At 43.4% G+C, this 27,872-nt stretch overlaps 3 protein-coding genes across 8 annotated transcripts in view; 2 read left to right on the plus strand and 1 right to left on the minus strand.

Moving 5' to 3' along the window:
• Positions 1 to 204: 204 nt before the first annotated feature.
• Positions 205 to 5,384, plus strand: dhrs9 (dehydrogenase/reductase (SDR family) member 9). Of its 2 annotated transcripts, XM_045704473.1 has the most exons (6): positions 205 to 475; positions 1,760 to 2,074; positions 4,112 to 4,370; positions 4,559 to 4,722; positions 4,932 to 5,193; positions 5,336 to 5,384. In XM_045704473.1, exons 2-5 carry the CDS (start codon positions 1,762 to 1,764, stop codon positions 5,153 to 5,155), a joined length of 960 nt encoding a protein of 319 aa, XP_045560429.1. In that variant the 5' UTR covers positions 205 to 475; positions 1,760 to 1,761; the 3' UTR covers positions 5,156 to 5,193; positions 5,336 to 5,384. The 2 variants fall into 2 exon arrangements, with proteins under 2 accessions (XP_045560429.1, XP_014019560.2); XM_014164085.2 differs by having other exon boundaries at positions 4,932 to 5,384.
• Positions 5,385 to 5,640: 256 nt separating this feature from the next.
• rdh1 (retinol dehydrogenase 1) lies at positions 5,641 to 9,547 on the plus strand. Of its 2 annotated transcripts, none has more exons than XM_014164084.2 (6): positions 5,641 to 6,011; positions 7,208 to 7,255; positions 7,370 to 7,700; positions 8,455 to 8,713; positions 8,901 to 9,064; positions 9,172 to 9,547. In XM_014164084.2, the coding sequence occupies exons 1-6, from the start codon at positions 6,009 to 6,011 to the stop codon at positions 9,426 to 9,428; spliced, it is 1,062 nt and encodes a 353-aa protein (XP_014019559.2). In that variant the 5' UTR covers positions 5,641 to 6,008; the 3' UTR covers positions 9,429 to 9,547. The 2 variants fall into 2 exon arrangements, with proteins under 2 accessions (XP_014019559.2, XP_014019558.2); XM_014164083.2 differs by lacking the exon at positions 5,641 to 6,011 and adding an exon at positions 6,842 to 7,125.
• An 8,235-nt stretch (positions 9,548 to 17,782) lies between these two features.
• Positions 17,783 to 27,872, minus strand: part of lrp2a (low density lipoprotein receptor-related protein 2a) — a 65,794-nt gene continuing 55,704 nt past the window's right edge. For all 4 annotated transcript variants that reach the window (XM_014164082.2, XM_014164077.2, XM_014164078.2 and 1 more), the window contains 18 exons: positions 26,962 to 27,084; positions 26,257 to 26,385; positions 25,967 to 26,098; positions 24,114 to 24,245; positions 23,740 to 23,883; positions 23,322 to 23,487; positions 23,101 to 23,229; positions 22,585 to 22,805; positions 22,176 to 22,355; positions 21,966 to 22,085; positions 21,719 to 21,809; positions 21,514 to 21,581; positions 20,770 to 20,887; positions 20,525 to 20,651; positions 19,553 to 19,666; positions 19,334 to 19,450; positions 19,176 to 19,247; positions 17,783 to 18,989 (listed from right to left, as the gene is read on the minus strand). In XM_014164082.2, coding sequence (XP_014019557.1) covers positions 18,819 to 18,989; positions 19,176 to 19,247; positions 19,334 to 19,450; positions 19,553 to 19,666; positions 20,525 to 20,651; positions 20,770 to 20,887; positions 21,514 to 21,581; positions 21,719 to 21,809; positions 21,966 to 22,085; positions 22,176 to 22,355; positions 22,585 to 22,805; positions 23,101 to 23,229; positions 23,322 to 23,487; positions 23,740 to 23,883; positions 24,114 to 24,245; positions 25,967 to 26,098; positions 26,257 to 26,385; positions 26,962 to 27,084 — 2,354 coding nt within the window. In that variant the 3' untranslated portion in view covers positions 17,783 to 18,818. The remainder of the gene's footprint in view (positions 18,990 to 19,175; positions 19,248 to 19,333; positions 19,451 to 19,552; positions 19,667 to 20,524; positions 20,652 to 20,769; positions 20,888 to 21,513; positions 21,582 to 21,718; positions 21,810 to 21,965; positions 22,086 to 22,175; positions 22,356 to 22,584; positions 22,806 to 23,100; positions 23,230 to 23,321; positions 23,488 to 23,739; positions 23,884 to 24,113; positions 24,246 to 25,966; positions 26,099 to 26,256; positions 26,386 to 26,961; positions 27,085 to 27,872) is intronic.

Consider the following 27,872-nt stretch of genomic DNA (forward strand, 5'->3'; position numbering starts at 1 on the left):
CTCACAATGTAGCTAGAGTGACGACCCTGAATGAATAAGGGTAGTGATGCAAGATAGATCTATGATAATCATAGGCTATCATTATAGACAGATACCATCATGAAAACATCCTATACCAGCATACCCACCACACCTGAATGGTAGGCCAGTAGGCTTGGTGCAGTAGGTGATCATTTCAACACTATCATGTTTACACTTCATTAGTGTTTACATATATATTTCACTCATCCACATAAATAGGTTGCAAATCGAACATTTGAAATTTACGACTGGTTTTCAGCTGTGGTTGAAGTGTAGTTATAGCTTTTATAACGTCCAGCAGATGGAGTACGTTGACCGTCCATAAAAATGTGTTAAATAAAGTTTCTTCACACACCGGAAGGTAAGGAACACAGAGAAAATAAAAAGTATTTTAGGACAAGGAATACAGCCACTCAAGAAGCGTACTTAGGGGAGTGCAATTCTGTCGCCTGGGGTAAGTTTCCAGTGTTTCTTTGCCATGTCTGAGAAAGGATATTTATCAAGCAGTTCAGTTTTTGATGAACATTAAATGTTAAAGGACAAACATTAGTCGAGCTGATAAAGTTGCAGTTCGTTGAACAAGTGATTCATGTTTATCCTCTTTCAAAGAACGGGTTAACTTCCTTGACGTGGTTATTGAAAGATGTGATGAAATATAACGAGGTGATTTTTAGTTCTTGGCGTCTGAATCTGATTGATGTTCAGATTTTATGCGTAGGTGTCTGAGGTCATTGCTGTCATGTGAGGCGCAAAGTTGTATGTATGTATGTATGTATGTATGTATGTAGTAGGAGCTAGTAATGTAGATCCGAATAATTTTTGCTCAATAGAAACTAGGCATAATCTATCAGATAACCTATAGTGGTCAGAGATCATTCATGGTTAAAATGGTAAACAGGAGATCTTATCATTCTTTTAGATATTATGTAGACAGTTTATGGTTTTGTTGATCCGGGGAATAGGGCAGGCTAATCAGTTTGGAGGTATAATACTTTATAATAATGCATCATCTTTTGTAGCCAAGTTGATTTAGCCATCAAGTTTCCTCTAATTCCATGCCTCACTTTATGTTCAAATGGCCATGTCATCAGACTGTCTACTATATATTTCACTTGGAAATATTCTGTAGTTACTGTAAGCAAATTGACCTTTGTCCTCCTGGGCTAATTCTTGTTTTTTTCCAAGCACTACACAGCTGATTCAAATTATCAAACCATCATCAAGCTTTAATGATTTGAATCAGGTGTGTAGTGCAAAGACAAAAAACAAAATTGTCACCCGTTTGGGTCCCAGGGAACAGGATTAAGAAGCACAGCTCTAGCTGTAGGACAGTCACTAAGCAGAACTTTCAGTTGCACACCAGAGAAATGTAAATAGCCCTTGAATACTTTAACAAACGTCGTAGTGCAAACAGCACAGCAGATATGATATGAATTTCCTTCTAAAATCCAATTAAAATGGATGGAAATATACTTTTTTTCACCATAGCTCTTGGCCTACTATCTGTAAACTACTAATTTGTCAATGGTTTGCAAAATAGTATCCTACAAGATTCTGCTGTTTTCCCCATAGGACTGATTGCATTGATTTTTCTACTAGTTTGTGCTCCTCAGTGAAATGGAACGTAATATGATATGCCCCCAATGAACCTTCAATTACATATCTTTGAAAATAGAAAATGTATATTTTTAATATGATCAAATATTATGTTTATCTGAATGAACCTCTTTCCTCTCAGAAATGTTCCTGTACATTATTGGACTGGTGGCTTTTTGGTTTGTGTTCCGCTGGTACAGGGAACTCGCAAGAGTACCCAATAAAGGAGAGAAATATGTCTACATCACTGGCTGTGACTCTGGGTTCGGGAACCTTCTGGCCAGACATCTGGACAAGCTGGGCTTCTGTGTGATCGCAGCCTGCTACACTGAGAAGGGGGAGGATGAGCTGAAGAAGGTCTCTTCTGAACGATTGAACACAGTCCACCTGGATGTCATCAGCACTGACAGTGTCAACAAAGCAACAGCGTTCATCAAAACCTTGGTTGGGGAGAAGGGTGTGTGTCTTTGAAGTACAATTTAGCCAAATGCAACATTTTTTGGTCTACTCAATGATTATATTACTATGAGTCAGATTCAACTGTTGCTATGGAATTTCCAACCACAAACTTCTTAAAGGTCCAATGCAGCTGTTATTATCTCGATATCAAATACTTTCTGGGTAAGAATTAAGTACCTTACTCTGATTTCTTTTTAAATTCAAATAGTCAAAAAGAAACAACTTGCTTCTTAGCAAAGAACAATTTCTCAAGCAAGATTTTTGCTAGGACTGTCTGGGAGTGGTCTGAGTGGGGAGAACTGAAAACTAGCTGTTATTGGTAGACTGGTTTGGATGTCACCAGACAGGCCGACAACGCCATCCCACTAAAACAGTATGAAATTACATGCAATCTTTTCAAACAGCTCTTACACTAAAAGGGCATTATCATAATGTTCACAATTTCACATTCAAACCTCATAGTGTGGAAATATATACAGTTGAAGTCAGAAGTTTACATACACCTTAGCCAAATACATTCAAACTCAGTTTTTCACAATTCCTGACATTTAGTCCTAGTAAAAATTCCCTGTCTTAGGTCAGTTAGGATCACCACTTTTATTTTATGAATGTGAAATGTCAGAATAATAGTAGAGAATGATTTATTTATTTATTTCAGCTTTTATTTCTTTCATCACATTCCCAGTGGGTTAGAAGTTTACATACACTCAATTAGTATTCGGTAGCATTGCCTTTAAATTGTTTAACTTGGGTCAAATGTTTCGGGTAGCCTTCCACAAGCTTCCCACAATAAGTTGGGTGAATTTTGGCCCATTCCTCCTGACAGAGCTCGTGTAACAGAGTCAGGTTTGTAGGCCTCCTTGCTCGCACACGCTTTTTCAGTTCTGCACACACATTTTCTATAGGATTGAGGTCAGGGCTTTGTGATGACCACTCCAATCCCTTGACTTTGTTTTCCTTAGGCTATTTTTCCACATCTTTGGAAGTATGCTTGGGGTCATTGTGCATTTAGAAGACCCATTTGCGACCGAGCTTTAAAATCCTGACTGATGTCTTGAGATGTTGCTTCAATATATCCACATCATTTTAATTCCTCATGATGCCATCTATTTTGTGAAGTGCACCAGTCCCTCCTGCAGCAAAGCACCCCCACAACATGATGCTGCCACCCCTGTGCTTCATGGTTGGGATGGTGTTCTTCGGCTTGCAAGCTTCCCCCTTTTTCCTCCAAACATAACGATGGTCATTATGGCCAAACAGTTCTATTTTGTTTCATCAGACCAGAGAACATTTCTCCAAAAAGTATGATCTTTGTCCCCATGTGCAGTTGCAAACCATAGTCTGGCTTTTTTATGGTGGTTTGGAGCAGTGGCTTATTCCTTGCTGAGCGGCCTTTCAGGTTATGTCGATATAGGACTCATTTTACTGTGGATATAGATACTTTTGTACCTGTTTCCTCCAGCATCTTCACAAAGTCCTTTGCTGTTGTTCTGGGATTGATTTGCACTTTTCACACCAAAGTACATTCATCTCTAGGAGACAGAACGCGTCTCCTTCCTGAGCGGTATGTTGACTGCGTGGTCCCATGGTGTTTATACTTGCGTTCTATTGTTTGTACAGATGAATGTGGTACCTTCAGGCGTTTGGAAATTGCTCCTAAGGATGAACCAGACTTGTGGAGGTCTACAATTTTTTTTCTGAAGTCTTGGCTGATTTCTTTTCATTTTCCAAGAAATGTGTGAAGTGGTTGAAAAACTCGTTTTAATGACTCCAACCTAAGTGTATGTAAACCTCTGACTTCAACTGTACATATAAAACACAGGAAAATCTGTTTTTTGACTGCACTGGGCCTTTTAAGTTAACCTTTCTCACTGTAAGATACCTCACTCCCACATGTGACAACTGGCATGTCAGCACTTGTTGACATTTGTAGGCATGGAATGTTTTCCTCCGTCCTTCATTGTGACTACAGCCTGTGTCCTGCTGTGGGTGTGATTTGTTTGTACTATATGGTCTGCCTTAATGTTTTTTTCAGGTCTGTGGGCTGTGGTGAACAATGCTGGAGTTTCTGTACCATCAGGCCCCTGTGACTGGATGACCGTCGACGACTACAAGTCCATGTTGGATGTTAACCTTATTGGAGTTATTGGTGTGACTCTAAGTGTCCTGCCCCTCATCAAGAAGGCCAGGGGCAGGGTGGTGAATGTGGCCAGCGTGTTTGGGAGGATAAGCGCCTTTGGGGGTCCCTACTGTGTGTCAAAATATGGAGTGGAGGCTTTCAATGACAGTCTACGGTGCGAGGCCTGGCTTTTTGTCTAAGAATATACTGTATCACGTTTATTTGAATGAGTTAGAGAATTGTAGCAAAACTGAATAGTGATGCTCAAAGCATTATTCTCTATGGCTCTGACTTTATATGGATACTGTATTGCAGACATGTTTTAATGTTTGTTGTGGCACCTTTTTTGTTTTTGAATTCCAGGATGAACATGTCAGCATTTGGAGTTAAAGTCCTGTGTCTTGAACCAGGATTTTTCAAAACAAGTGTGACTGATCTAAATCTCCTGAGAAAAAATGTGAAGACATTGTGGGACAATCTGTCTGAAGAAGTCAAGGATCAATATGGGCATGATTACCCAGAGAGAGGTACTTTCTTTAAACCAACAAATATACACATGAACCTGTGCATGCTGCTGTAGTAGGATTGACGCAAATAGGTTTATCAAAACCTGTGTGACAGAATGACAAGCACTCCAAGAACAGGCTGACAGGGATTGCCCAGGGCAAATGAACTGGGCAAGTTAAGCCTGCCTTTGACTTCAGCTTGTTAATGGAGGTAATACCTTTTCTTCCAGCAAATGTGACATTGGAGAAGAATGTTGCAACGTTGCTGGATGGGGACCTGATGAAGGTTGTGAGCTGCATGGAGCACGCCATCTCTGCTCTCCACCCTCGGACACGCTACTCACCTGGCTGGGATGCCAAGTTCTTATGGTTGCCAATGTCCTACCTGCCAACTTGGATCGCTGACAAAATGCTCTTAAAAGATATGGCCAAACCAACAGGATCTATTCGTTAATGTTAATGGTTGTCTGACCAAAAGTAAGAACAAGTCTTTATTTACACCCACGAGACAGCAAAATAAATGGCATACATTTTTTCCGATGAGAAAAAAGTATAGCATTTGATTCAACCAATGAATGTTGATTTTTCAAACTTAAACAGAGTTGGGATTTGTATTTTGTCTAATTGCATTTTGTATTTGTACGGTGTTTCACTGGTCTGATAATAAAACTGAATGGAAAGAGTTTGTGGGTTTAAATGAAGATGTTTTCATTGTGTCCACTTGATACATACAGTAAATGATATTCTGTCCTCTAGACCATAAATCCAAACTCTAGTCTAGATCTACTTGGGCTGGGTTTTTGTATAAGCACTTTGTGACATCTGCTGATGTAAAAAGTACTTTATAAATACATTTTGATGAGCTTATAGCTACCTAATCTCAATGAAGGATACAACCAATAGTTGTTGTTTCCCAGGTTACTAAGGGGAGATGGCTGCTGCTGGCTCCCTTCTCATTCATTGGTCTTGAACAATGTCACACTTACACTGCTCTGCTCAATGATACTGTATGACTTTGCAGAATGCAGTGCACCTTCAAAAGAAAAACATGAGTGGCCTAGCCCTAGTGGCAATCAGGTGAAAGAGGATGCATTTACCAGGACTTTTATGGTCATGTAAACCATTGAAGGTCAATGGGACATATTACACAATCAAGCAGCACAGACCTTTGACACGGCTCCTATTCTGTAGCCCCTCATAAGTCATTTTATAGTAGCCACTGGGAAGCACGTTGGTTGGACTGAGGAACAAACTCCATTCTGCTTTTTTATATACTGGATGAGAAAATACCAAACTTGCAAGTAGCCATGGTAGGTCCAATTGTATGAATTCACATTACAGAAGATGTTGTATAGGATGCAAAATGTCCCTAAATTCCTGGATTTTTCAGAAATCCTAGAATTTGGGGAAGCTAACAAGAACGTTGTAACCCTAATCCCATGCAAGTGTAAGCAGTAATAATGTTCCACCCTTTTAATGATCAATTGTGAACAAATTGAATTCAACACAACATACTTATTGCATTTGTGAATATAGGTATATATATAATTGTGTGGCTATATATTATAAATTTTTACATAAACATAACACTGCCAGAAATAAGTTACCTTTAACCTTGTTGACAACAGTGTGTGGACTTGTACATTATTTACTTTACAACAGTGTTTATGTACACATTTAGGAGAGACCAAGATGCCATCTGGTGGTTAGATAAACACTGTTACAGTTGTTTGCCATTAAACTACTATGACAGAATAGTGTCATGATGAGAAAACAAAATAGGCCAAGCCTGCTGTATGACTTACAGCAGATTCTTCCTATCAAAAACAAAAGCTTCCTGTGCAACAAATTCCTAATCAAATGTTTCTCTCATTGGATATACCTGTGACTTGCTACCATTAATTCCAACTGCGGAATAAGAAATAACTATTGAAAAAAGGTTGTAGAATTTAGAAGATTTGTAGAATTTTCTATTCAGCCAAGTTCTCTCAAACCAGAAATACGCTTTCAGGTATTATCTTTCAACCTGCCAGACATGTATACTGTGTCAAATGAAAAGCTGTGAGCTGCTTGCAGCCAAGTTTGCTTATGACCAGGTGATTGCTGCGATTATGACAAACCAGTAATATAATCCTTCAGGTGTGTACCAGTTCTGTAAGCAAGATAGACAAGGAGTATGGCGATGGAGGACACAGACAAACAACTGCATATGAAAAGAAACGGAACAATTATATTGTAGGCCTACTCCAAATACTAAGCTATTGTCTTATTCATTTGAAAACTCATGATTTAATATGGTTCTTTAGAGCCTATTCCACTTCATCAATATAGTTATGCTGTTTTTATTATACTGGCAAACATGTCAACTTTTCAAATGAATGAGTAATTAGAATACTAATGGATGAAGACTCAGCTTTCTCTGATGTAAGTGTTTTGAAGAAAAGACAAGCTAATAATATGTTATTGAAAAGGTACCATCATATAACTGAAATGTGACTCCCTACAGGTATTTCCTCTGGTGTCTGAAGAGAATATTCTATTAGATTTTTTTCAGGTGAGATTGATACAGTTCCTTATCTTATAGAACTTCATAACATGACTTTCTTTATTACATCGCTTTTTGATTATGCAAGAAATAATGTTGTTATTTCATGTGCGTCTGTTTTAGGCAATCCTATCACACTTGGCTCTATCCTGCGTACTAATTTCAGTTACGGCCATAGCCATCGCCTGGTTTATTAGAGATTCTATCAAAGTTGAAGATTTTGACAAGAAACATGTCTTTATCACGGGCTGTGATAGCGGATTTGGAAATTTGGTGGCAAGGCAGCTTGACCAAAAGGGGTTTCATGTAATAGGCGCATGTCTCACGGAGAAAGGTGAATCGGAATTGAAGGCTGCGGCCTCTCCCAGACTGAAGACAGTTCTGTTCAATGTTACCGACAGTCGGAGCATCGAGAGTGCGGTGGAGTTTGTGCGCGCTGAGGTTGGAGAGCGAGGTAAGTGAGGAAGGCAGCAGGGGGTAGATAGGGTGCTAGTCAGAGTCAAGCACCGGGCGAGATAAAAATGAGATGGGGGTGCTTGACTAACCGAAACTGACCCATACATCTGCATATTTTCAAACCGCTATCACCTTGAGAGCTGCTGAGGAAACATCTAGAAAACCTACCGTAACATTACCTAGACGCAGTGATGACAACATTGACAAACTTTTGTTAGTCACCAGCCAAGTTTACTCTGAATCACATAAATGGTCTATGTGATTTGAATTAGATGCCACATTGGAATATTCTTGCTTTAAACACTAAAAAACATATTGATGTATGGCTATCCATAAGCTTTGAAATATTACTACTGCACTTACTGTAGCCCAACCCCTTTAGAATTAAATATTTGGTGGAAGATCAACAATCATGCCATGCATCCTTTACCTCTTTCCACAAGCAGATTAGTGAATGGAATATTTAAGACAGCTTTGCTTCACATATCCAGTCCTGGTTAAAGATGAATTAATTACCTTTTGACATTCCCAGAATTCAACTAGCTATTGATAGGACACATATTGCACTAGGGGGCATCACTCTAGGATTACATGTAGTAGAAAATAGTGTGTGTTACTAGTTACTCTACAGGACAGTTGCAGTGTATCTCTTTCTACCCACATTTCTCATCATACAAGAGTACTCTAATACTTGATAATGCTGTATCACATGTCGTTATTGTAGGAAATCTCCTTCCCTCTCTGTATCACAGGTCTCTGGGGGCTGATCAACAATGCTGGGAGGTCCACACCTATAGGCCCCACTGAATGGATGCAATTGGAGGACTTCAAGAAAGTTCTAGATGTGAATTTAATAGGTCTGATTGACGTGACCCTGAAGTTCCTCCCGCTCTTAAAGAAGGCTCAAGGAAGGGTGGTCAATGTTGCCAGTATCCTGGGGAGGCTTGCCCTCAACGGAGGAGGCTACTGCCTATCTAAGTATGGTGTGGAGGCCTTCTCTGACAGCCTTAGGTACTGTGGCATTGTTTTACAATATAATAAACTCAGTAAACTAGGGATTGATTTCCAAGCATTTTATTATGGAACTGGAGCTGTGCAACGCTGTGCAGGGTAGATTCGCACCACAGAGTTATTCATAGATTTAAGCATCTTAGTGTATTAGCTAGATAACAGCTAAGCTGCTTGCTCTTATGTTCAGGCGGGATATGCAGCATTTCGGTGTAAAAGTGAGTATCATTGAGCCTGGTTTCTTCAAGACGGGTGTGACCAGGCTGGACCTCATTGAAGCAGACCTGCAGAGACTGTGGAACCGTCTCCCTGAGGAGGTCAAGCACTCATATGGACCCAAATTCTTTGACGAATGTGAGTAAATACTGTGTACTGTATGTTTTTAAAATTGTTGAGTCATGTCATTACAATGCTGAAACATTCATGTCTGATTCTCATCCATTTCCTGTGGTCTATTACAGATGTAAAAGCTCAGGATTTCTCCATGGGTCTCCTGTGCAGTTCAGACATCTCCAAAGTGACCAGTTGCATGCAGCATGCCCTTACAGCCCGCCACCCACGGACCCGCTACTCACCTGGTTGGGATGCTAAGCTCATCTGGATCCCCCTGTCCTACCTCCCTGCATTCATAGCAGACTTCACAGTCGCTGTTCTACTTCCTGTCCCCAAAGATGACAGAAAGAGCCATGCAAACCAAGTGGGTGTGGCAAACACGTGAGCCACTGGACTCTTTCCTTTATCGATCACATCTATGATACGTTTTAGATTGATTTATATTCATTATTTGCGTTTCAAAGATGTTGATACTACACTGAATAAAAATATAAATGCAACATGTAAGGTGTTGGTCCCATGTTTCATGAGCTGAAAAAAATCCACAACATTTTCCATACGCACAAAAGCTTATTTCTCAATTTTTTGTGCGCAAATTTGTTTACATCCCTGTTAGTGAGCACTTCTCCATTGCCAAGATAATCCATCTACCTGACAGGTGTGGTATATCAAGAAGCTTATTAAACAGCATGATCATTACACAGTGGCACCTTGTGCTGGGGACAATAAAAGGCTGAGGAGTATTTCTGCCAATAATAAAGCCATTTTGTGGGGAAAAATACATTTTAATTGGCTGGTCCTGGCTCCCCAGTGTGTGAGCCTGGCTGCTAAATGGGTGGGCCTATGCCCTCCAAGGCCCACCCATCGCTGCACCCCTGCCCAGTCATATGAAATCCAAAGATTAGAGCCAAGTGAATTTATTTAAATTGACTGATTTCATTATACACTATAGATATACACAAGTATGTGGACACCCCTTCAAATTAGTCGATTTGGCTATTTCAGCCATACCCGTTGCTGACAGGTGTATAAAATCAAGCACACAGCAATGCAATCTCCATAGACAAACATTGGCAGTAGAATGGCCTTACTGAAGAGCTCAGTGACCTTCAACATGGCACCATCATAGGATGACACCTTTCCAACAAGTCAATTCATAAAATTTCTGCCCTGCTAGAGCTGCCCCAGTCAACTGTAAGTGCTGTTATTGTGAAGTGGAAATGTCTAGGAGCAACATCGGCTCAGCCGCAAAGTTGTAGGCCACACAAGCTCACAGAACAGAACATTGCCTCTAGAAGCAACATCAGCACAAGAACTGTTCATCGGGAGCTCTTTGAAATGTGTTTCCTTGGCCGAGCAGCCGCACACAAGCCTAAGATCACCATGCGCAATGACAAGCACCGGCTGGAGTGGTGTAAAGCTTGCCGCCATTGGGCTCTGGAGCAGTGGAAACGAGTTCTCTGGAGTGATGAATCACGCTTCACCATCTGGCATTCAGACGGACGAATCTGGGTTTGGCGGATGCCAGGAGAACGCTACCTGCCCCAATGCATAGTGCCAACTGTAAAGTTTGGTGGAGCAGGAATAATGTTCTGGGGCTGTTTTTCATGGTTCTGGCTAGGCCTCTTAGTTCCAGTGAAGGGAAATCTTAACGCTACACCATACTTTCACAAGTGTAGAGAGGAGTAGGCAGTCGCAGGTTTAGAACTACTGAGTTTATTAAAGCACTACACACACACACACACACACACACACACACACACACACACACACACACACACACACACACACACACACACACACACACACACACACACACACACACACACACACAACCGTTCAAAGGTTTGGGGTCACTTAAAAATGTCCTTGTTTTTGAAAGAAAAGCACATTTTTTGTACATTAAAATAACATCAAATTGATCAGACATACAGTGTAGACATTGTTAATGTTGTAAATTACTATTGTAGCTGGAAACGCCTGATTTTTTTATGGATTATCTACATAGGCGTATAGAGGACCATTATTAGCAACCATCACTCCTGTGTTCCAGTGGCACTTTGTGTTAGCTTATCCAAGTTTATCATTTTAAAAGGCTAATTGATCATTAGAAAACCCTTTTGAAATTATGTTAGCACAGCTGAAATCTGTTGTTCTGATTAAATAAGTTATAAAACTGGCCTTCTTTAGATTAGTTGAATATCTGGAGCATCAGCATTTGTGGGTTTGATTACAGGCTCAAAATGGCCAGAAACAAAAACCTTCTGAAACTCTTCAGTCTGTTCGTGTTCTGAGAAATTAAGGCGAGAAATTGCCAATAAACTGAAGATTTCGTACAACGTAGTGTACTACTCCCTTCACAGAACAGCGCAAACTAGCTCTAACCAGAATAGAAAGAGGAGTGGGAGGCCCCGGTGCACAACTGAGCAAGAGGACAAGTTCATTAGAGTGTCTTGTTTGAGAAACAGACGCCTCAAAAGTCCTCAACTGGCAGCTTCATTAAATAGTACACGCAAAACACCAGTCTCAACGTCAACAGTGAAGAGGTGACTCCGGGATGCTGGCCTTCTAGGCAGTGTTGCTCTGTCCAGGGTCTGTGTTCTTTTGCCCATCTTAATCTTTTCTTTTTATTGGCCAGTCTAAGATATGGCTTTTTCTTTGCAACTCTGCCTAGAAGGCCAGCATCCCAAAGTTGCCTCTTCACTGTTGACATTGAGACTGGTGTTTTGTGGGCACTGCGGTGACAATCGGCCTGTGCTTTCCACCAGAGGACGACGCATTAGGGACGGGTGTGTGCTGTGTTCCATACCTCCTCAGCATGCCGGAACCAATCGTCCACCACAGGAGCCTTGATCCGACTCCGGTGCCAGGGTGCCAGGGCCGGCTCATAGCCTAGAACACACTAAAAGAGTGTGAGGTTAGTGGAGGAGTGATGGAGGGAGTTTTGTGCGTATTCTTCCCAAGGCAGAAACGCAGCCCACTCCCCCGTCCGGTCCTGACAGTACCTACGAAAGTACCTACCCAGTTCCTGATTTACCCTTTCCACCTGCCCATTTGATTGGGGACGGTACCCGGAGGTAATGCTGACCGTGACCCCCAGTCGTTCCATGAAGGCCTTCCAAACAGGGGAGGTGAACTGAGGGCCACGGTCAGACATCATGTCCTCTGGGATCCCGTAGTGCCAGAAGGCGTGAGAGAAGAGAGCCTCCGCGGTCTGCATGGCCGTAGTGAGACCAGGCAGAGGAATCAAATGACAGGCTTTGGAAAACTGGTCCACAACGACCAGGGTGGTGGTGTGCCCCTCCATGGGGGGAAGGTTTGTGACAAAGTCCACGGAGAGATGGGACCAGGGTCATTGTGGAACCGGCAGTGGGTGGAGTTTGCCATAGGGGAGGTGTCTCGGTGTCTTGCTCTGTGTGCAAGTGGAGCAGGAAGAGACCTCCTGGGCCATGGTGGGCCATCAGTACAGAGACAGTCGATAGTACTGGCTATACCCGGGTGCCCCGACACAGGTCCTGTGTGTGCCCAGGCGAGGAGACGGTCCCACACATCAGAGGGCACGTAGGTACGCCCCTACGGGCAGTGGGCAGGTGAGGGCTCCTGTCGCAGGTCTCGACCGATGTCGTGTCCACATTCCACACGACAGAAGTCACAATGCGGAACAGGGAAATAATGGGTGTCACTTTCTCCCTCCGATCCCTTGTGACAACACATCGCCCTTGACGGTCTTAGATCCCGGCCGGTAGGAGAGGGTAAAGTCAAACCTGGCGAAGAATAGGGCCCACATGGCCTGACGCGGGTTCAGCCTCTTCGCTGCTTGAATATACTCTAGGTTCCGGTGGTCCATCCAAACAAGGAATGGTGTTGAGCACGCTCCAGCCAGTGCCGCCATGTTTTCAGCGCCTTCTTGACGGCCAGCAACTCATAATCCCCCACATTGTAATTCTGCTCCGCGGGAGACAGCTTCCGTGAGTAGAAGGCGCATGGATGGAGTTTAGGCAGCAATCCAGTCCGTTGGGAGAGAACAGCCCCTACTCCAACCTCAGAGGTGTCCACCTCCACGATGAAGGGCAGTGACGAGTCAGGATGAGCCAGAACAGGTACGTTCGTAAAACGTTCCTTGAGCGCACGGAAGTCTTCGTTGGCCTCCTCAGTCCATCGCAGCTGCCTAGGACCTCCCTTCAGGAGGTAGGCGAGAGTGGCCACCACTGTGCTGAAACCCCCAATGAAGCGCCTGAAATAGTTGGCAAAACCTAGAAAGCGCTGCACTGCCTTTATGTTGGATGGAACAGGCCACGACCGTACTGTACTGACCCTTTGCTCTTCCATCTCCACTCCCGCAGTGGATATGTGATAGCCCAGTAAGGAGACCACCTGCTGGAAGAAAAGTACAGGTGATGCCCTCTCAGCCTCTCCAAAATGGACCTGACATGAGAGACATGTTGCTCGCGTGTAGTGGAGTACACCAAGATGTTGTCTATGTACACCACTACACAGCAACCCAACATGTCTCTAAACACCTCGTTAATGGAGGATTGAAACACCGAGGGTGCATTTGTCAGGTCGTAGGGCATTACCCTGTATTCATAGTGCCGGTGCTGAAGGCGGTCTTCCATTCATCCCCCTCTCTGATACGCTCCAGGTTGTAGGCACTGCAGAAATCCAATTTGGTAAATTACTGAACACCGTGCATCTGTTCGATCACAGTGGGTATGAGAGGCAGGGGATAACTGAATTTAACAGTTGCCTTATTCAGTGTCTGGTAATCAATACAGGGGCGGAGACCTCTGTCCTTCTTCTTCATGAAAAAGAAGCTGGAGGAGGCCGGAGAGGTGGACGGACAGAGGAATCCTTGGGCCAGAGCCCCCTGGACATAGACCTCCATGGCTTCGGTCTGTGCATGCGAGAGAGGGTAAATTGGCCCCCGCAGGAGGGTAAAACCAGGTAGTAGGTCGATAGTGCAGACCCATGGGCGATGAGGGGGCAGGCACGTGGCATGAGTCTTCGAAGAAGCCACCTGTAGGTCCCAGGATTCCTCCAGGAAAAGGGACGTGGGTGGCCTGGTCCAGACTTTCCATGGAGGTGGCACAGATAGACATTTCCCCTGACACTCATGCGACCAACCCAACAACCTCCTCTTTGTCCACGATATCCTGATGTTATGCAACTGTAATCAGGGGAAACCTAAAACTATGGGGTGTGCAGGAGATTCTAAGATGAGGAAAGTGATGCGTTCATGGTGGTTTTGAGCAACTGTGGGAATCGTGGGAATGGGAATCGTGGTCTGGCACACCAGTCCTGTTCCTAATGGGGATGGTTGTCTAGGGCATGGACTGGGATAAGGAGTTGTAAAGGGACTAGAGGAATGCGTATTGATAAGGCCACTGACCGGTCTAGGAAATTGCCTGCAGAACCTGAGGCCAGTAGCGCAGGACTCAGTGGGGGGCCAGGATAGTCTAGGAAGGTGACAGGAAGGAGGACGGGCTGGGTGGACAGAGAGGAGCAAGGCACGTCCATGCCTTCCTGGGAAGGTACAGGAGCGCTCCTCGGCCTGACGCTTCCTCGCCTGGTTCTCCTTCTGGGACAGGTGTTCCAGGGGTGGTCTGACTCCCCGCAGTAGGAGTAGAGACCCTGTTGACGGCTGCGTTGACATGCCCACCTCCATGGGCTCAGCCTCGCTGGAGGTTCCTGGGAGAGACCCGAGCCCCGGGGATGTGCGACGATGGGCACGCAGGAAATTATCCAGGCAGATGGCCATGGCAATGAGCTGGTCCAGTGTGAGGTCCTCATCGAGACAGGCCAGCTCGGTCTGGACGTCCGCTTGTAGCCCGCTGCGGAAAACCGTCAACAGGGCCTGGTCACTCCAGCAAGTGGACGCAGCCATCATCCGGAAATCCAGAGCGTACTCAGACGCTGTCCTGGACCCCTGATGTAGACAGGTCCTCTGTAGGATGGTCGAAAACAGCACGGAAGAGTTGGGTGAAGCGCTCATAGGACTGCATTTTTGGACCGTGGGGAGCTGGGACGACCATGGCTGGAACGACCATGGGGAGCAGGGAAGGTGGTGGTGTAGCATGCAGCTGGCGTACGGTCCGGAGCACACCGTCCATGGCAGTCCAGGCACGAGTCGTGGTATAGGAGCTTCGCTCCTATAACGGAGATGTCGGGATGTCCTGATGCTTCCTGTTCTCTTGGGTCTGTCATTCTGTCACAAGTGTAGAGAGGAGTAGGCAGGAGGCAATCACAGGTTTAGAACTACTGAGTTTATTAAAGCACTATATATTTAAAAGCGTGACGAAACCCAAAGTCCAAAATAATAAAGTACTCAGGAAATAGTAGGCGAGATTCCTCTCAGGAAAACAAGCAACATTTACAATGACCGACAAAGACAAATGACAGAGGGAGTATATATACAGTGATAGAGTGGGGATTGGAACCAGGTGTGTGTAATGATTACGAGACAAGTCCGAGGTTGACGAGTGAAGGGCGTTTGCCAGCAGCAGGTTCGGCAGCAGCTAACGAAGGTTGGTGTGACACATACAATAAAATTCTTGATGATTCTGTGCTTCCAATTTCGTGGCAACAGTTTGGGGAAGGCCCTTTCCTGAGTCAGCATGACAATGCCCTCGCACACAAAGCGAGGTCCATACAGAAATGGTTTGTTGAGATCGTTGTGGAAGAACTTGACTGGCCTGCACAGAGCCCTGACCTCAACCCCATCGAACACCTTTGGGATGAATTGGAACGCCGATTGCGAGCCAGGCTTAATCGCCCAACATCAGTGCCCGACCTCAATAATGCTCTAGTGGCTAAATGGAAGCAAGTCCCCGCGGAAGTGTTACAACATCTAGAGGAAAGCCTTCCCCGAAGAGTGGAGGCTGTTATTGCAGCAAAGGGGGACCACCTCCATATTAATGCCCATGATTTTAGAATGAGCTGTTCAACGAGCAGGTGTCCACATACCTTTGGTCATGTAATGTGTGAACTGTAACTCAGTAATATCTTTGAAATTGTTGCATTGTTGCATGCGTTGTTCAGTAAAATAGATACTCAATGATGTATTGACTATCGGTCAAAAGTTTTAGAACACCTACTCATTCAAGGTTTTTCTTTATTTTGTACTGTTTTCTACATTGTATAATAAGTAGTGAAGACATCAAAACTATGAAATAACAAATATGGACTCATGTAGTAACCCAAAAAGTGTTTAAAAAAATCAAAATATATTTTAGATTCTTCAAATAGCGACCCTTTACCTTGATGACAGCTTTGCACACTCTTGGCATTCTCTCAACCAGCTTCATGAGGTAGTCACCTGGAATGCATTTCAATTAGCAGGTGTGCCTTGTTAAAGGTTAATTTGTGGAATTTCTTTCCTTCTTAATGCGTTTGAGCCAATCAGTTGTGTTGTGACAAGGTAGGGGGGTATACAGAAGATAGCCCTATTTGGTAAAAGACCAAGTCCATAGTATGGCAAGAACAGCTCAAATAAGCAATGAGAAATGACAGTCCATCATTACTTTAAGACATGAAGGTCAGTCAATACAGAACGTTTCAAGAACTTTGAAAGTTTCAAGAACCACCAAGCACTATGATGAAACTGGCTATCATGAGGTACACCACAGGAATGGAAGACCCAGAGTTACCTCTGCTGCAGAGGATCAGTTCATTAGAGTTACCAGCCTCAGAAATTTCAGCCCAAATAAATGCTTCACAGAGTTCAAGTAACAGACACATCTCAACATCAACTGTTCAGAGGAGACTGTGTGAATCAGGCCTTCATGGTCGAATTGCTGCAAAGAAACCACTACTAAAGGACACCAATAAGAAGAGACTTGCTTGGGCCAAGAAACACGAGCAATGGAAATTGGAGATTTTTGGTTCCAACCGCTGTGTCTTTGTGAGACGCGGTGTTGGTGAACAGATGATCTTTTCATGTGTATTTCCCACCGTAAAGCATGGAGGAGGAGGTGTTATGGTGTGGGGGTGCTTTGCTGGTGACACTGTCTGTGATTTATTTAGAATTCAAGGCACACATAACCAGCATGGCTACCACAGCATTCTGCAGTGATACGCCATCCCATCTGGTTTGGGCTTAGTGGGACTATTATTTGTTTTTTAACAGGACAATGACCCAACACACCTGCAGTGCTGCATCAGATGACCTGGCCTCCACAATCCCCCGACCTCAACCAAATTGAGATGGCTTGGGATGAGTCGAACCGCAGAGTGAAGGAAAAGCAGCCAACAAGTGCTCAGCATATGTGGGAACTCCTTCAAGACTGTTGGAAAAGCATTCCAGGTGAAGCTGGTTGAGGGAATGCCAAGAGTGTGCAAAGCTGTCATCAAGGCAAAGGGTGGCTATTTGAAGAATCTCAAATTTAAAATATATTTTGATTTGTTTTGGTTACTACATGATTCCATGTGTTATTTCATGGTTTTGATGTCTTCACTATTATTCTACAATGTAGAAAATAGTAAAAATAAAGACAGCCTTGAATGAGTAAGTGTTCTAAAACTTTTGACCGGTAGTGTATGTAGTGAATAATTCATGAATATTGAAATGAAATGTTCCTGAGGTGCCAAGAAAATATACTACTGTGTTAATCTCAATGTAGTTTAAAGTAAGAAAAACAGACTGTTGAGATTGTTTAAAAAAAAAAAACATTTATTCATTTTACGTCTCAGCAGCATAAATTTTGTCTCCCACTATGCTAGCTAGAAAACCATTTGAGCATATTTAGAATGATCATTGATACAGTCTTTATTTGTCATTTTCATCACAATACAAAACAATCAAGAGCACAGGATGTATAACCCATGTTTAGAAAATGACAGTCAGATTCCTAATTTCTTCAAATTCTGTATCTCCAGATGCTCTTGGACTTTACCAGCTCCAGAGTCACTAGAGATGTCCAAAATTATACATCTTCACACATTAAAATCATTGGCATATTCAAGTATTGTTCCAAATTAATATTAAAAAGAGGCCATCATTATTCATAAAAAAGTCTTACCTAAATATGATAGTTTTGATTTATATATGCCAAAAAAAGTCAGGGAATTGTTTTTAGAAGTTTGAACGTAAGTACCATGTAAGTATGCTTAGCATACCATTCTTTGAGATATTCAGAATTTGTAGTTTTCTTTTTACAGCATCTATAGATTTAGAATAGCTAAGGTAATTGGATCAGTTTGTATTTGTTTTGCTCTGTTTTTTTGTAGTTTTTTTTTAAGCCCTGAAATGAGGTATATAAACATGCAAGATAAAATGCATACATCTTCAGTTTGGTTCAGTGGCAAAAATAGTTAGTTATCCTTTCAAAACATTGTCCTAATGCGATATATCTACTGTACATTCACAATGCACTTCACCTGTTATGTGTTACTTTGTTTATGAAGCACTATCGATAAGTTCATCTACTTCCAACAGCCAGAGAATATTATCGACAAAAATCTTACTCTTCAAATTTACAAATGTACAACATATTTATAACATTTCTATCAGCAGCTTCAGTGCAAAGATATACATATATTACATCACAATAAAAAAAAAAATCAGGAAAAAAGAATTGGCATCAGAAATATCCGAAGGCATAGTCACGACAGACCTCTTTTCTGTATGCTAAAGAAACGTTTGTCTAATTTCTTTTCTCAAAAACAATCTTCGTTTTTTGGGGGTTTTTTTCTCTCTTTTTTTTACACAGGCTGCATATAAAAATAGATTCTGTGCAAAGGAGAGTGTGTCTTTGATTCCCATCTGTGAGAAACGGGATTACACATCGCTGTCCTCTTTAACAAGGTTCGCTGTGTCTCGGAAAGTGTCCTCAGTTGGTGAGTAGGTGCTGGGACGATCCCTCTTAAAGGGTTTGGCGGTTGGGGCAAAGGGAGAGGGGTCGGTGGAGGAACTCTCCTCATTGCTTCCTACTGCTTTTTCATTCTGCATCTGAAAAACAACAAAGGGATGACTAGCAGAAAACAGGCCAACACAACCCCAAGGCCTCTTAACCAAGTAGCAATAAGAAGCAAACCTCAAACAGTTACAAGGAATAGGAACATATGCTCTGCATGTTTGCCATTTTCTCCTGTAGAACAGGAATAGGAGCTGCTTGGGTGGCAGTATTGGCCTTACCTCTGAGTAGGTAGGGTTTTCAAAAGTTGTGCTTGGCTTAAATTTCCTTTTGAAGAAGCTCCACCTGGACTCCTGTCAATGTAGGACACAATTGCTGTAAATTACAATATAATCCCTTACATTTAACTAATGATACAAGTACAGGATGGGAGAGTCACCTGAACAGGCTTGGCTCTGGCTGTGGAACTGTCCACGGTGCACACAATCTGATCTGTATGGTACGCCGGGTTCGCAAAGTTCTTCTCTATCTGCTCACCGCTAACAGTAACAGTCACCTGTTTGGAGTAAAACAGTGCAGAACAATTAGTATTGCTTTAACAATGATGTCAATCCAACCCGCCCTAGGAATGTTCATGCAACAGTGTTGCCTTGCGTACCTGTGTGGCGTGGATGACAGCAGGATCACTAGACGATCCAGCCGCTGCAGTGGCATACAGGGGGTTCTCAAATGTGATTGGCTGCCTCCCCGCTTCCACGGCAAAGTTTTCATCCTGAAAGAGAGACAGTGTTATTCATCATGTCCCTCAAAGATGATACAAACAGCATTGCTATCTATCACCGACATGTATTTCAGGAGTTTAGTATGAATGCAATGCCCTGCAATTTGTGATTTACTTTATTAACTACAGAAACCTGGCTGTTGACTGTCCATTAGTGTTGTTAATAACAGACAATAATTAAAAGCATGAGATGGAGCACCCCCAGAGAACATTATTTAGTGTGGAGGTGCTGACTAACGGAGAATAAACTGGAAGCTAGAAAAATAAAGAGAGTCGCACGCTTTATATATACAGTATATATCCCTACTCTTCTACATTTGCACACACTGTACATCGATTTTATTATGTTATTGACTGTACGTTTGTTTATGTGTAACTCTGTGTTGTTGTTAGTGTCGCACTGCTTTACTTTATCTTGGCCAGGTCACAGTTGTAAATGAGAACTTGTTCTCAACTGGCCTCCCTGGTTTAAATAAAGGTGAAATAAAATAAAAATGTAAATAAACTCCCAGTAATTTATTGGGGAATTTTTACCTCTCGGGTAAAATACCAACGTTTCGGCATCACTGTGCCTCCTTTAGGGTAGTATACACATACATATATACTGTATATACACACACATATCACAGAGAGAGAGAGAGAGAGAGAGAGAGAGACAGAGAGAGAGTTTGACTCTCTTAATTTATTTTCATAGCTTAAAATAATGCACAAGGGAAAAATGTACAGAGGTCCAAAAGGCCAAAGTCAATCGGGGTCTCCCAGGCCTAACACCGGATTAAAATGCTGACAGTACAGTCTGAAGGTGCAGTGACACCACTAAGTGCTAAATCAACACAATCCAGTGCCTACCAACTGCATGGCCCTGTCAATGAATGAAACCCCGATGGGTGGAGGTCCCAGATCCATGGTGACATTGTCACCCGAACGAAACGTCACCCCGTTCCCAGTGTCACCCGATTTCACCAGACTGCTCAGGCTGGAAAAGAGAGTTTACAATTTCCAGGGTAACAATTCTCATATGAAGCTCTGGTTTTAAAACGACACAACAGAGGCACGCACAGATGGGTGAGATCAGGTCAAAGGTGAGATCCTACCTGGGTAGTTTGGGCATGGATGGGATTAAGGAGCCAGTTCGTTTGTAGTTGAGGAAAACCCCGACAGCCAACGCTCCGGTGATGAGGATGATAATCACTGCTAACAGTACGGCAACAGCTGAAGACAGAGATATCAGCAGCAGTGTTTATTCCAGAACATTTCTACTCTTCATTTGTAAGTGTCCAGAAAAACATGTACGTATCAGTAGTCGGAAACTAAAACAATTTCTCAGTTATTTCTGGTAAATTACATGCAGATTACTTATTACTTGACTGACATTCTCCCAATTGAAGTTAAACGGTTATAGAGTCACTTTACAGGAGAGAAAAACACCTTTAGTGTTCACTGAGTCCAAATCAATCTCAAGGTCACAATCTAATATGACCTTGATTTAACTAGGCAAGTGAGTTAAGAACAAATTCTTGTTTTCAATGACGGCCGAGGAACAGTGGGTTAACTGACTTGTTCAGGGGCAGAACGACAGATTTTTACCTTGTCAGCTCGGGGATTCGATCTTGCAACCTTTCGGTTACTAGTCGGACCACTAGGCTACCTGCTGCCCCAGTTGTGAGGCAACGGTTTCCAGACAAATTATGTAATTTGTCTCTGACCAACGTTGTATAACCATTCTATTGTGAACCATTGATCAGTGGAAACTTTGTATGAAGACTGGCATATTGGACTGACTTGTTTGGGGAGAAATCATATAGATATTCTACTTCTTATCTCATATTATAATATACCTGTTCCTGCAGGGGCACCCCTGGACTTTCCCATCTCACAGTAACTCCCTGCATAGCCATACGGACACCTGCACAATAAAAGACAAATAAAAAACAATGTTTCTTCCTGCTGGAACGAAACACTCCTATGGCTTGTGGCTGTGGTGTTACATGTTATAATAATATGACAACGAATCTACTTCCTGACACCAGCTGCTGAACTCACTTGCACTTGGGCAGGCCCCCTTCGTCAGTGTAGCAGGTCCCTCCGTTCATGCATCTGCATGCAAGGGGCATTAAGACTGGAGCCTCAATGGCTGCAGGAGTGAAAGCCACGCACAAAGTCACCACAACGTCACCACAATGTCACCACAACAACATCAAAGCAGCCATGCCTGCATGGAGTATGATTCCAATGGTAAATGATGGTGCAGCCAACATGGCAGGGAGGTGATGTGATTTAATGACCATACCTGCGTCACATTCGTTGGGGTTGAAGCCGACCAGGGAGGAGCCTTGTGGGCAGGTGCAGGTGTAGCCTCCAGGCCGCAGCAGACACAGGTGACTGCACATGTTCTTACAGGGGTTGGGTACTGATAGAGGGAAGAGACCAGTGACTACCTTACACTCACCAGACAGGAGAAAACTACAGAGTGTATGTTTTAGACTTGACAAACTCTAACCTGAACGGTTGTGTCTGTGCTCCTGGTAGATGCGGACTTGAGTCAGCCAGGGGTTGATGGTCAGCACCTTCACTTTGTCCCCCTTCCCAAACTTATCCGTCTTCCAGACTTCACCCCGCTCCTTGGTTGTCCAGTACACATGGCCCTCAAAGACATCCAGGCTGTAGGGATTACCAATATCTGAAGCAGAAAAGGACCATACTCAATTAGCCATAGTTTCATAAGACCCAGTCTATTGAAGTCCCATTGAGGTCAGAATACCTCTTTTACAAGAGAGACTTTGTCCTGGACATGTGGTCTGATTTAATCAGTAACTATTAAGGGGGTAAATAATAATAATGTAGTTATTACAAATTCTATAACGTCAGCATGTTAGCAACATCTAAGAAAGGTCTCAGTGGGTTCGGACCTCCAGACATGATGATCTTCCTCTCGGTTCCGTCCGGCTTCATGGACTCTATGATGTTCTCCTTGGAGTCACACCAGTAGATCCTGTCTCCATTCAGGTAGTCCAGAGCCAGTCCAGTGGGCCAGCCCAGGTCCTCGTCCAACAGAACCTGCCTGTGCTGTCCGTCCATCCAAGCAGACTCAATCCTGGGTCTCCTGCCCCAGTCTGTCCAGTACATGAGTCTAGGGAATGCACAGACACATAAAACAGTCTTTGTTAACTAATGTCTTTGACTACTTTGAAATCTATATACTGTCGATCACTCAACATTGCTGTTATAGCTGAGAGGATCCAGTGTATTAGCTTATGGTGAACACTGACATACACACACACACACACACACACACACACACACACACACACACACACACACACACACACACACACACACACACACACACACACACACACACACACACACACACACACTTTCCTCTTTGGAACAAACAAAAAGCCTGTAGTTGATCACTTCCTTACCCAAGTGCTGGGTTGACAACAATAGCAGCTGGCTGGTCCAAGTCAGTATGGATCAACCACTTCCTGTAGCGACCATCTAACTTTGCCACTTCAATTCGATTGGTCCCTGCGTCGGTCCAGTAAATGTGACTGAGAAACAGAAGGAAGATGTTAGATTGTATTCAACCCAAAAGGTATTTTCAAAAAAACGAAAATAGTAAGCAATGAGTGAGGTGTTGTACCCTCCGATCCAGTCCACAGCGATGCCATCAGGGTTGGCAATGTATCTCAGGTTCAGATCCAACTCCTTCACTGGGTTATTGCCGTTGTCATTGAAAGTGGTCATGTAGGCCCGCTTGATAGAGCCAAACTGAGAGCCTCGGCCCAGGACCGTCCAGTACACAATACCTAAAAGCACAACAGGTTCATATTCATAAGTACACATCATAGCAAAATGTTTGCAATGGAAAAGGAAAACAGGTGTTTCTCATTTAACTAGTTCAGGTAGTCCCTCTCCGTTTTGACCCATTTGCTTCTGTTTGGTTCCTAATGAAGTGGAGTAAAAATGAAAACCTCCCCAGTCACTGTATCACTCCCATAGTGCTCTTCACATAAGCCAAAGAGAACTGCCTAGTTAACTAGTTGAGCTGAAGGTCTTACTGAGTCCGATGCCCTCTGGATCCCACAGGTAGTCCAGAGCCTGGATGTGCTCCATGTTGTCCACGTAGTCTGAATACTGCTCTGAGGACAGGTTGAAGCAACGAATCCGCACATTGTCGGGCAGAAGCAGCACTGGTGGGTATCCTGAAATGGAGAAAGGAGAATATTGAAATATGGTAACTTCCATAACAATCAGGACTAACAGATCGGAGACAGAGGTTGCGTCCTAAATGGCACCATCTTCCCTGCTGTAGCAAACTGGCTCAAATGAAGATCCTACATCTGTATGGGCCCTGGTCAAAAGTAGTGCACTACAAAGGGAATAGGGTGCATTTAGGATGCAGACAAAATGACTTGTCCAGCTAAGCTCTTACCCTCAGCAGCACACTCCATGCCATGCTGCTCGCTGACTGAGCGGAAGCCCTGGGCACAGAAGCACTCGTAACTGCCCTTGGAGTTCTGACACTCCTGTGGACATGTCCCGTAGACCTCACACTCATTCACGTCTGATCACAAACAGAAAAAACAGGAAAAACACAGAGAAAAGACCAAAAGATTACTAATAGCGTAAGAAGAGGAAAGAATAGATCATCAAAGATTGTGATGTTGTTACAGAGTGGTGTTTTCTTCTACAGTCGTGGCCAAAAGTTTTGAGAATGACACAAATATTCATTTTCACAAAGTCTGCTGCCTCAGTTTGTATGATGGCAATTTGCATATACTCCAGAATGTTATGAAGAGTGATCAGATGATTTGCAATTAATTGCAAAGTCCCTCTTTGCCATGCAAATGACCTGAATCCCCAAAAACATTTCCACTGCATTTCAGCCCTGCCGCAAAAGGACCAGCTGATATCATGTCAGTGATTCTCTCGTTAACACAGGTGTGAGTGTTGATGAGGACAAGGCTGGAGATCACTCTGTCATGCTGATTGAGTTCGAATAACAGCCTGGAAGCTTCAAAAGGAGGATGGTGCTTGGAATCATTGTTCTTCCTCTGTCAAACATGGTTACCTGCAAGGAAACACGTGCCGTCATCATTGCTTGGCACAAAAAGGGCTTCACAGGCAAGGATATTGCTGCCAGTAAGATTGCACCTAAATCAACCATTTATCGCATCATCAAGAACTTCAAGGAGAGCGGTTCAATTGTTGTGAAGAAGGCTTCAGGGCGTCCAAGAAAGTCCAGCAAGCGCCAGGACCGTCTCCTAATGTTGAGTCAGCTGCGGGATCGGGGCACCACCAGTATAGCGCTTGCTCAGGAATGGCAGCAGGCAGGTGTGAGTGCATCTGCATGCACAGTGAGGCGAAGACTTTTGGAGGATGGCCTGGTGTCAAGAAGGGCAGCAAAGAAGCCACTTCTCTCTAGGAAAAACATCGGGGACAGACTGATATTCTGCAAAAGGTACAGGGATTGGACTGCTGAGGACTGGGGTAAAGTCATTTTCTCTGATGAATCCCCTTTCCAATTGTTTGGGGCATCCGGAAAAAAGCTTGTCCGGAGAAGACAAGGTGAGCGCTACCATCAGTCCTGTGTCATACCAACAGTAAAGCATCCTGAGACCATTCATGTGTGGGGTTGCTTCTCAGCCAAGGGAGTGGGCTCACTCACAATTTTGCCTAAGAACACAGCCATGAATAAAGAATGGTACCAACACATCCTCCGAGAGCAACTTCTCCCAACCATCCAGGAACAGTTTGGTGACGAACAATGCCTTTTCCAGCATGATGGAACACCTTGCCATAAGGGAAAAGTGATAACTAAGTGGCTTGGGGAACAAAACAAATATTTTAGGTCCATGGCCAGGAAACTGCCCAGACCTTAAACCCAGTGAGAACTTGTGGTCAATCCTCAAGAGGCGGGTAGACAAACAAAAACCCACAAATTCTGACAAACTCCAAGCATTGATTATGCAAGAATGGGCTGCCATCAGTCAGGATGTGGCCCAGAAGTTAATTGACAGCATGCCAGGGTGGATTGCAGAGGTCTTGAAAAAGAAGGGTCAACACTGCAAATATTGACTCTTTGCATCAACTTCATGTAATTGTCAATAAAAGCCTTTGACACTTATGAAATGCTTGTAATTATACTTCAGTATTCCATAGTAACAACTGACAAAAATATCTAAAGACACTGAAGCAGCAAACTTTGTGGAAATTAATATTTGTGTCATTCTCAAAACTTTTGGCTACGACTGTACACTCAGGTGGTGCTGCTGCTTCCTGTACCTTCACAGGTGTTCCTGTCTATCTGGCTGGGTTTGTATCCAGGCTTGCAGGAGCAGAGGAAGCCTCCGTCTGTCAGATCTGTGCAGTTATGCTCACAGATGTTGTCACTGCAGGAGCGCCCACTGCCAACGTCTGGGCAGAGCATGTACACGTGTCACATTATGAGGGTCGACGTTTACTTTCACTTAAGTATTATACAAACAGCCGTATAGCTTAGCATAAGATAAAGGTTTGTGATGATTGAGATGTAGAGTGAAGACTGTGGTAAATGAGTTGGGTGGGTTACTCACTGCAGCCCAGCTCGTCAGAATGGTCTCCACAGTCATCATAGTCATCACAGGTATACTGCAGAGGGATGCACTGGCCATTACTGCATTTGTACTCATCTGCTGAACATGGCCCATGTGTGGGGGTCTGGCCTGTGACAAACACAACATGTCAAGATGTCAATCATCATGTTAAGATGTCAATCATTTTAGAGAGTAAAAGACATTGACATGAATTGGACAATCAATTTTGGTATTATTACATAATGATTTTTTATTTAACCTTTATTTAACTAGGCAAGTCAGTTAAGAACAAATTCTTATTTTACAATGACGGCCTACCCCGGCCAAACTCTCCCCTAACCCGGACGACGCCGGGCCAATTGTGCGCCGCCTAATGGAACTCCCGATCACGGACGGTTGTGATACAGCCCAGGATCGAACCAGGGTCTGTAGTGATGCCTCTAGCACTGAGATGCAGTGCGATAGACCGCTGCACCACTCGGGAGCCCTAAATGATGAGCTACATTTACTCCAAACTCCCACGGAGATGGGACAATATAGGCCGGTTTCCTGGACACAGATTAAGCCTAATTTTGGACTAAAAATCTTTTCAATGGAGATTCTTCATTGACTATGCTTTTTAGTCCAGGACTAGGCTTAATAATCAGTGTCTGGGAAACCTGCCCTACATGACACTACTGTAACTTGTGATTGGCGTGTACTTACAGTGCTCCTCTTTCTCGTCAGTGCCGTCCCCACAGTCGTCGACAGAGTTGCAGAGCTCATGGCTGTAGATGCACCGGTTGTTGTCACAGCGGAAACGGAACGGCGTGTCACACGGGATGTCCACTAGGGAGAGAAGACCAGGACATGAACTCAATGTCATTTCTCCCCGTCAAAGAATAAAGACCATCACATTCAACAATGTAACTATTTAAGGAACTGTGTAACAATTTAAGGAACAGTGTGACTCTTTAAGGAACAGTGTAACAATTTAAGGAACAGTGTGACTCTTTAAGAAACAGTGTGACTCTTTAAGGAACAGTGTAACAATTTAAGGAACAGTGTGACTCTTTAAGGAACAGTGTGACTCTTTAAGGAACAGTGTGACTCTTTAAGGAACAGTGTAACTATTTAACCCTGTTCTCAACCGACTGGTAGAGCATGTTTTGACAATGGATTTGGAAATAAAAATAATCTTTACTTGAACTTGATTGGTCAACTCTCCCAGCCCTCCTGCATTCATCTACAGATAGCTAGGTGGGACAACCACATACCACAGTCATAGTAAGTACATTTTTCCTCTATGAAGTAGCTATCAGCAAAGTCAGATTTAATAAGGGGGAAAAGTCAAATGAGAGTGTTAGTTAAGACAGGCAGCACTTAAAGTAGATGGCCTTAGCTAGCAAAAAGACTGTACTAGACCACAACAGATTAAGACAATAATTATACTTATCACTCCTGGAGATATCAGGAGTCCTCTAGCTATAGAATTAAGCAGGAATATTAAAATAAATAGTTAAAATGATTAGCAGGAATTTTGTCAAAAATATTTTGCTCAACCAGGCGGTTGATATGTCAGTAAAAAGTATGGTGGACTCAGAATAGGGTATACTTAAAAAAATATATATACTTAT

Source organism: Salmo salar, chromosome ssa21 (assembly GCF_905237065.1).
Source record: "Salmo salar chromosome ssa21, Ssal_v3.1, whole genome shotgun sequence".
NCBI classification, from domain to species: domain Eukaryota; kingdom Metazoa; phylum Chordata; class Actinopteri; order Salmoniformes; family Salmonidae; genus Salmo; species Salmo salar.

Bases quoted from the DNA above. Each gene is read 5' to 3' on its own strand.
- dhrs9 (XM_014164085.2), top strand. From the start codon at position 1,762: ATGTTCCTGTACATTATTGGACTGGTGGCTTTTTGGTTTGTGTTCCGC. The intron at 2,075-4,111 runs GTGTGTGTCTTT...TGTTTTTTTCAG, and splicing joins AACCTTGGTTGGGGAGAAGG to GTCTGTGGGCTGTGGTGAAC. The intron at 4,723-4,931 runs GTACTTTCTTTA...CTTTTCTTCCAG, and splicing joins GCATGATTACCCAGAGAGAG to CAAATGTGACATTGGAGAAG.
- rdh1 (XM_014164083.2), top strand. From the start codon at position 7,099: ATGGATGAAGACTCAGCTTTCTCTGAT. The intron at 8,714-8,900 runs GTACTGTGGCAT...TCTTATGTTCAG, and splicing joins GCCTTCTCTGACAGCCTTAG to GCGGGATATGCAGCATTTCG. The intron at 9,065-9,171 runs GTGAGTAAATAC...GGTCTATTACAG, and splicing joins ACCCAAATTCTTTGACGAAT to ATGTAAAAGCTCAGGATTTC.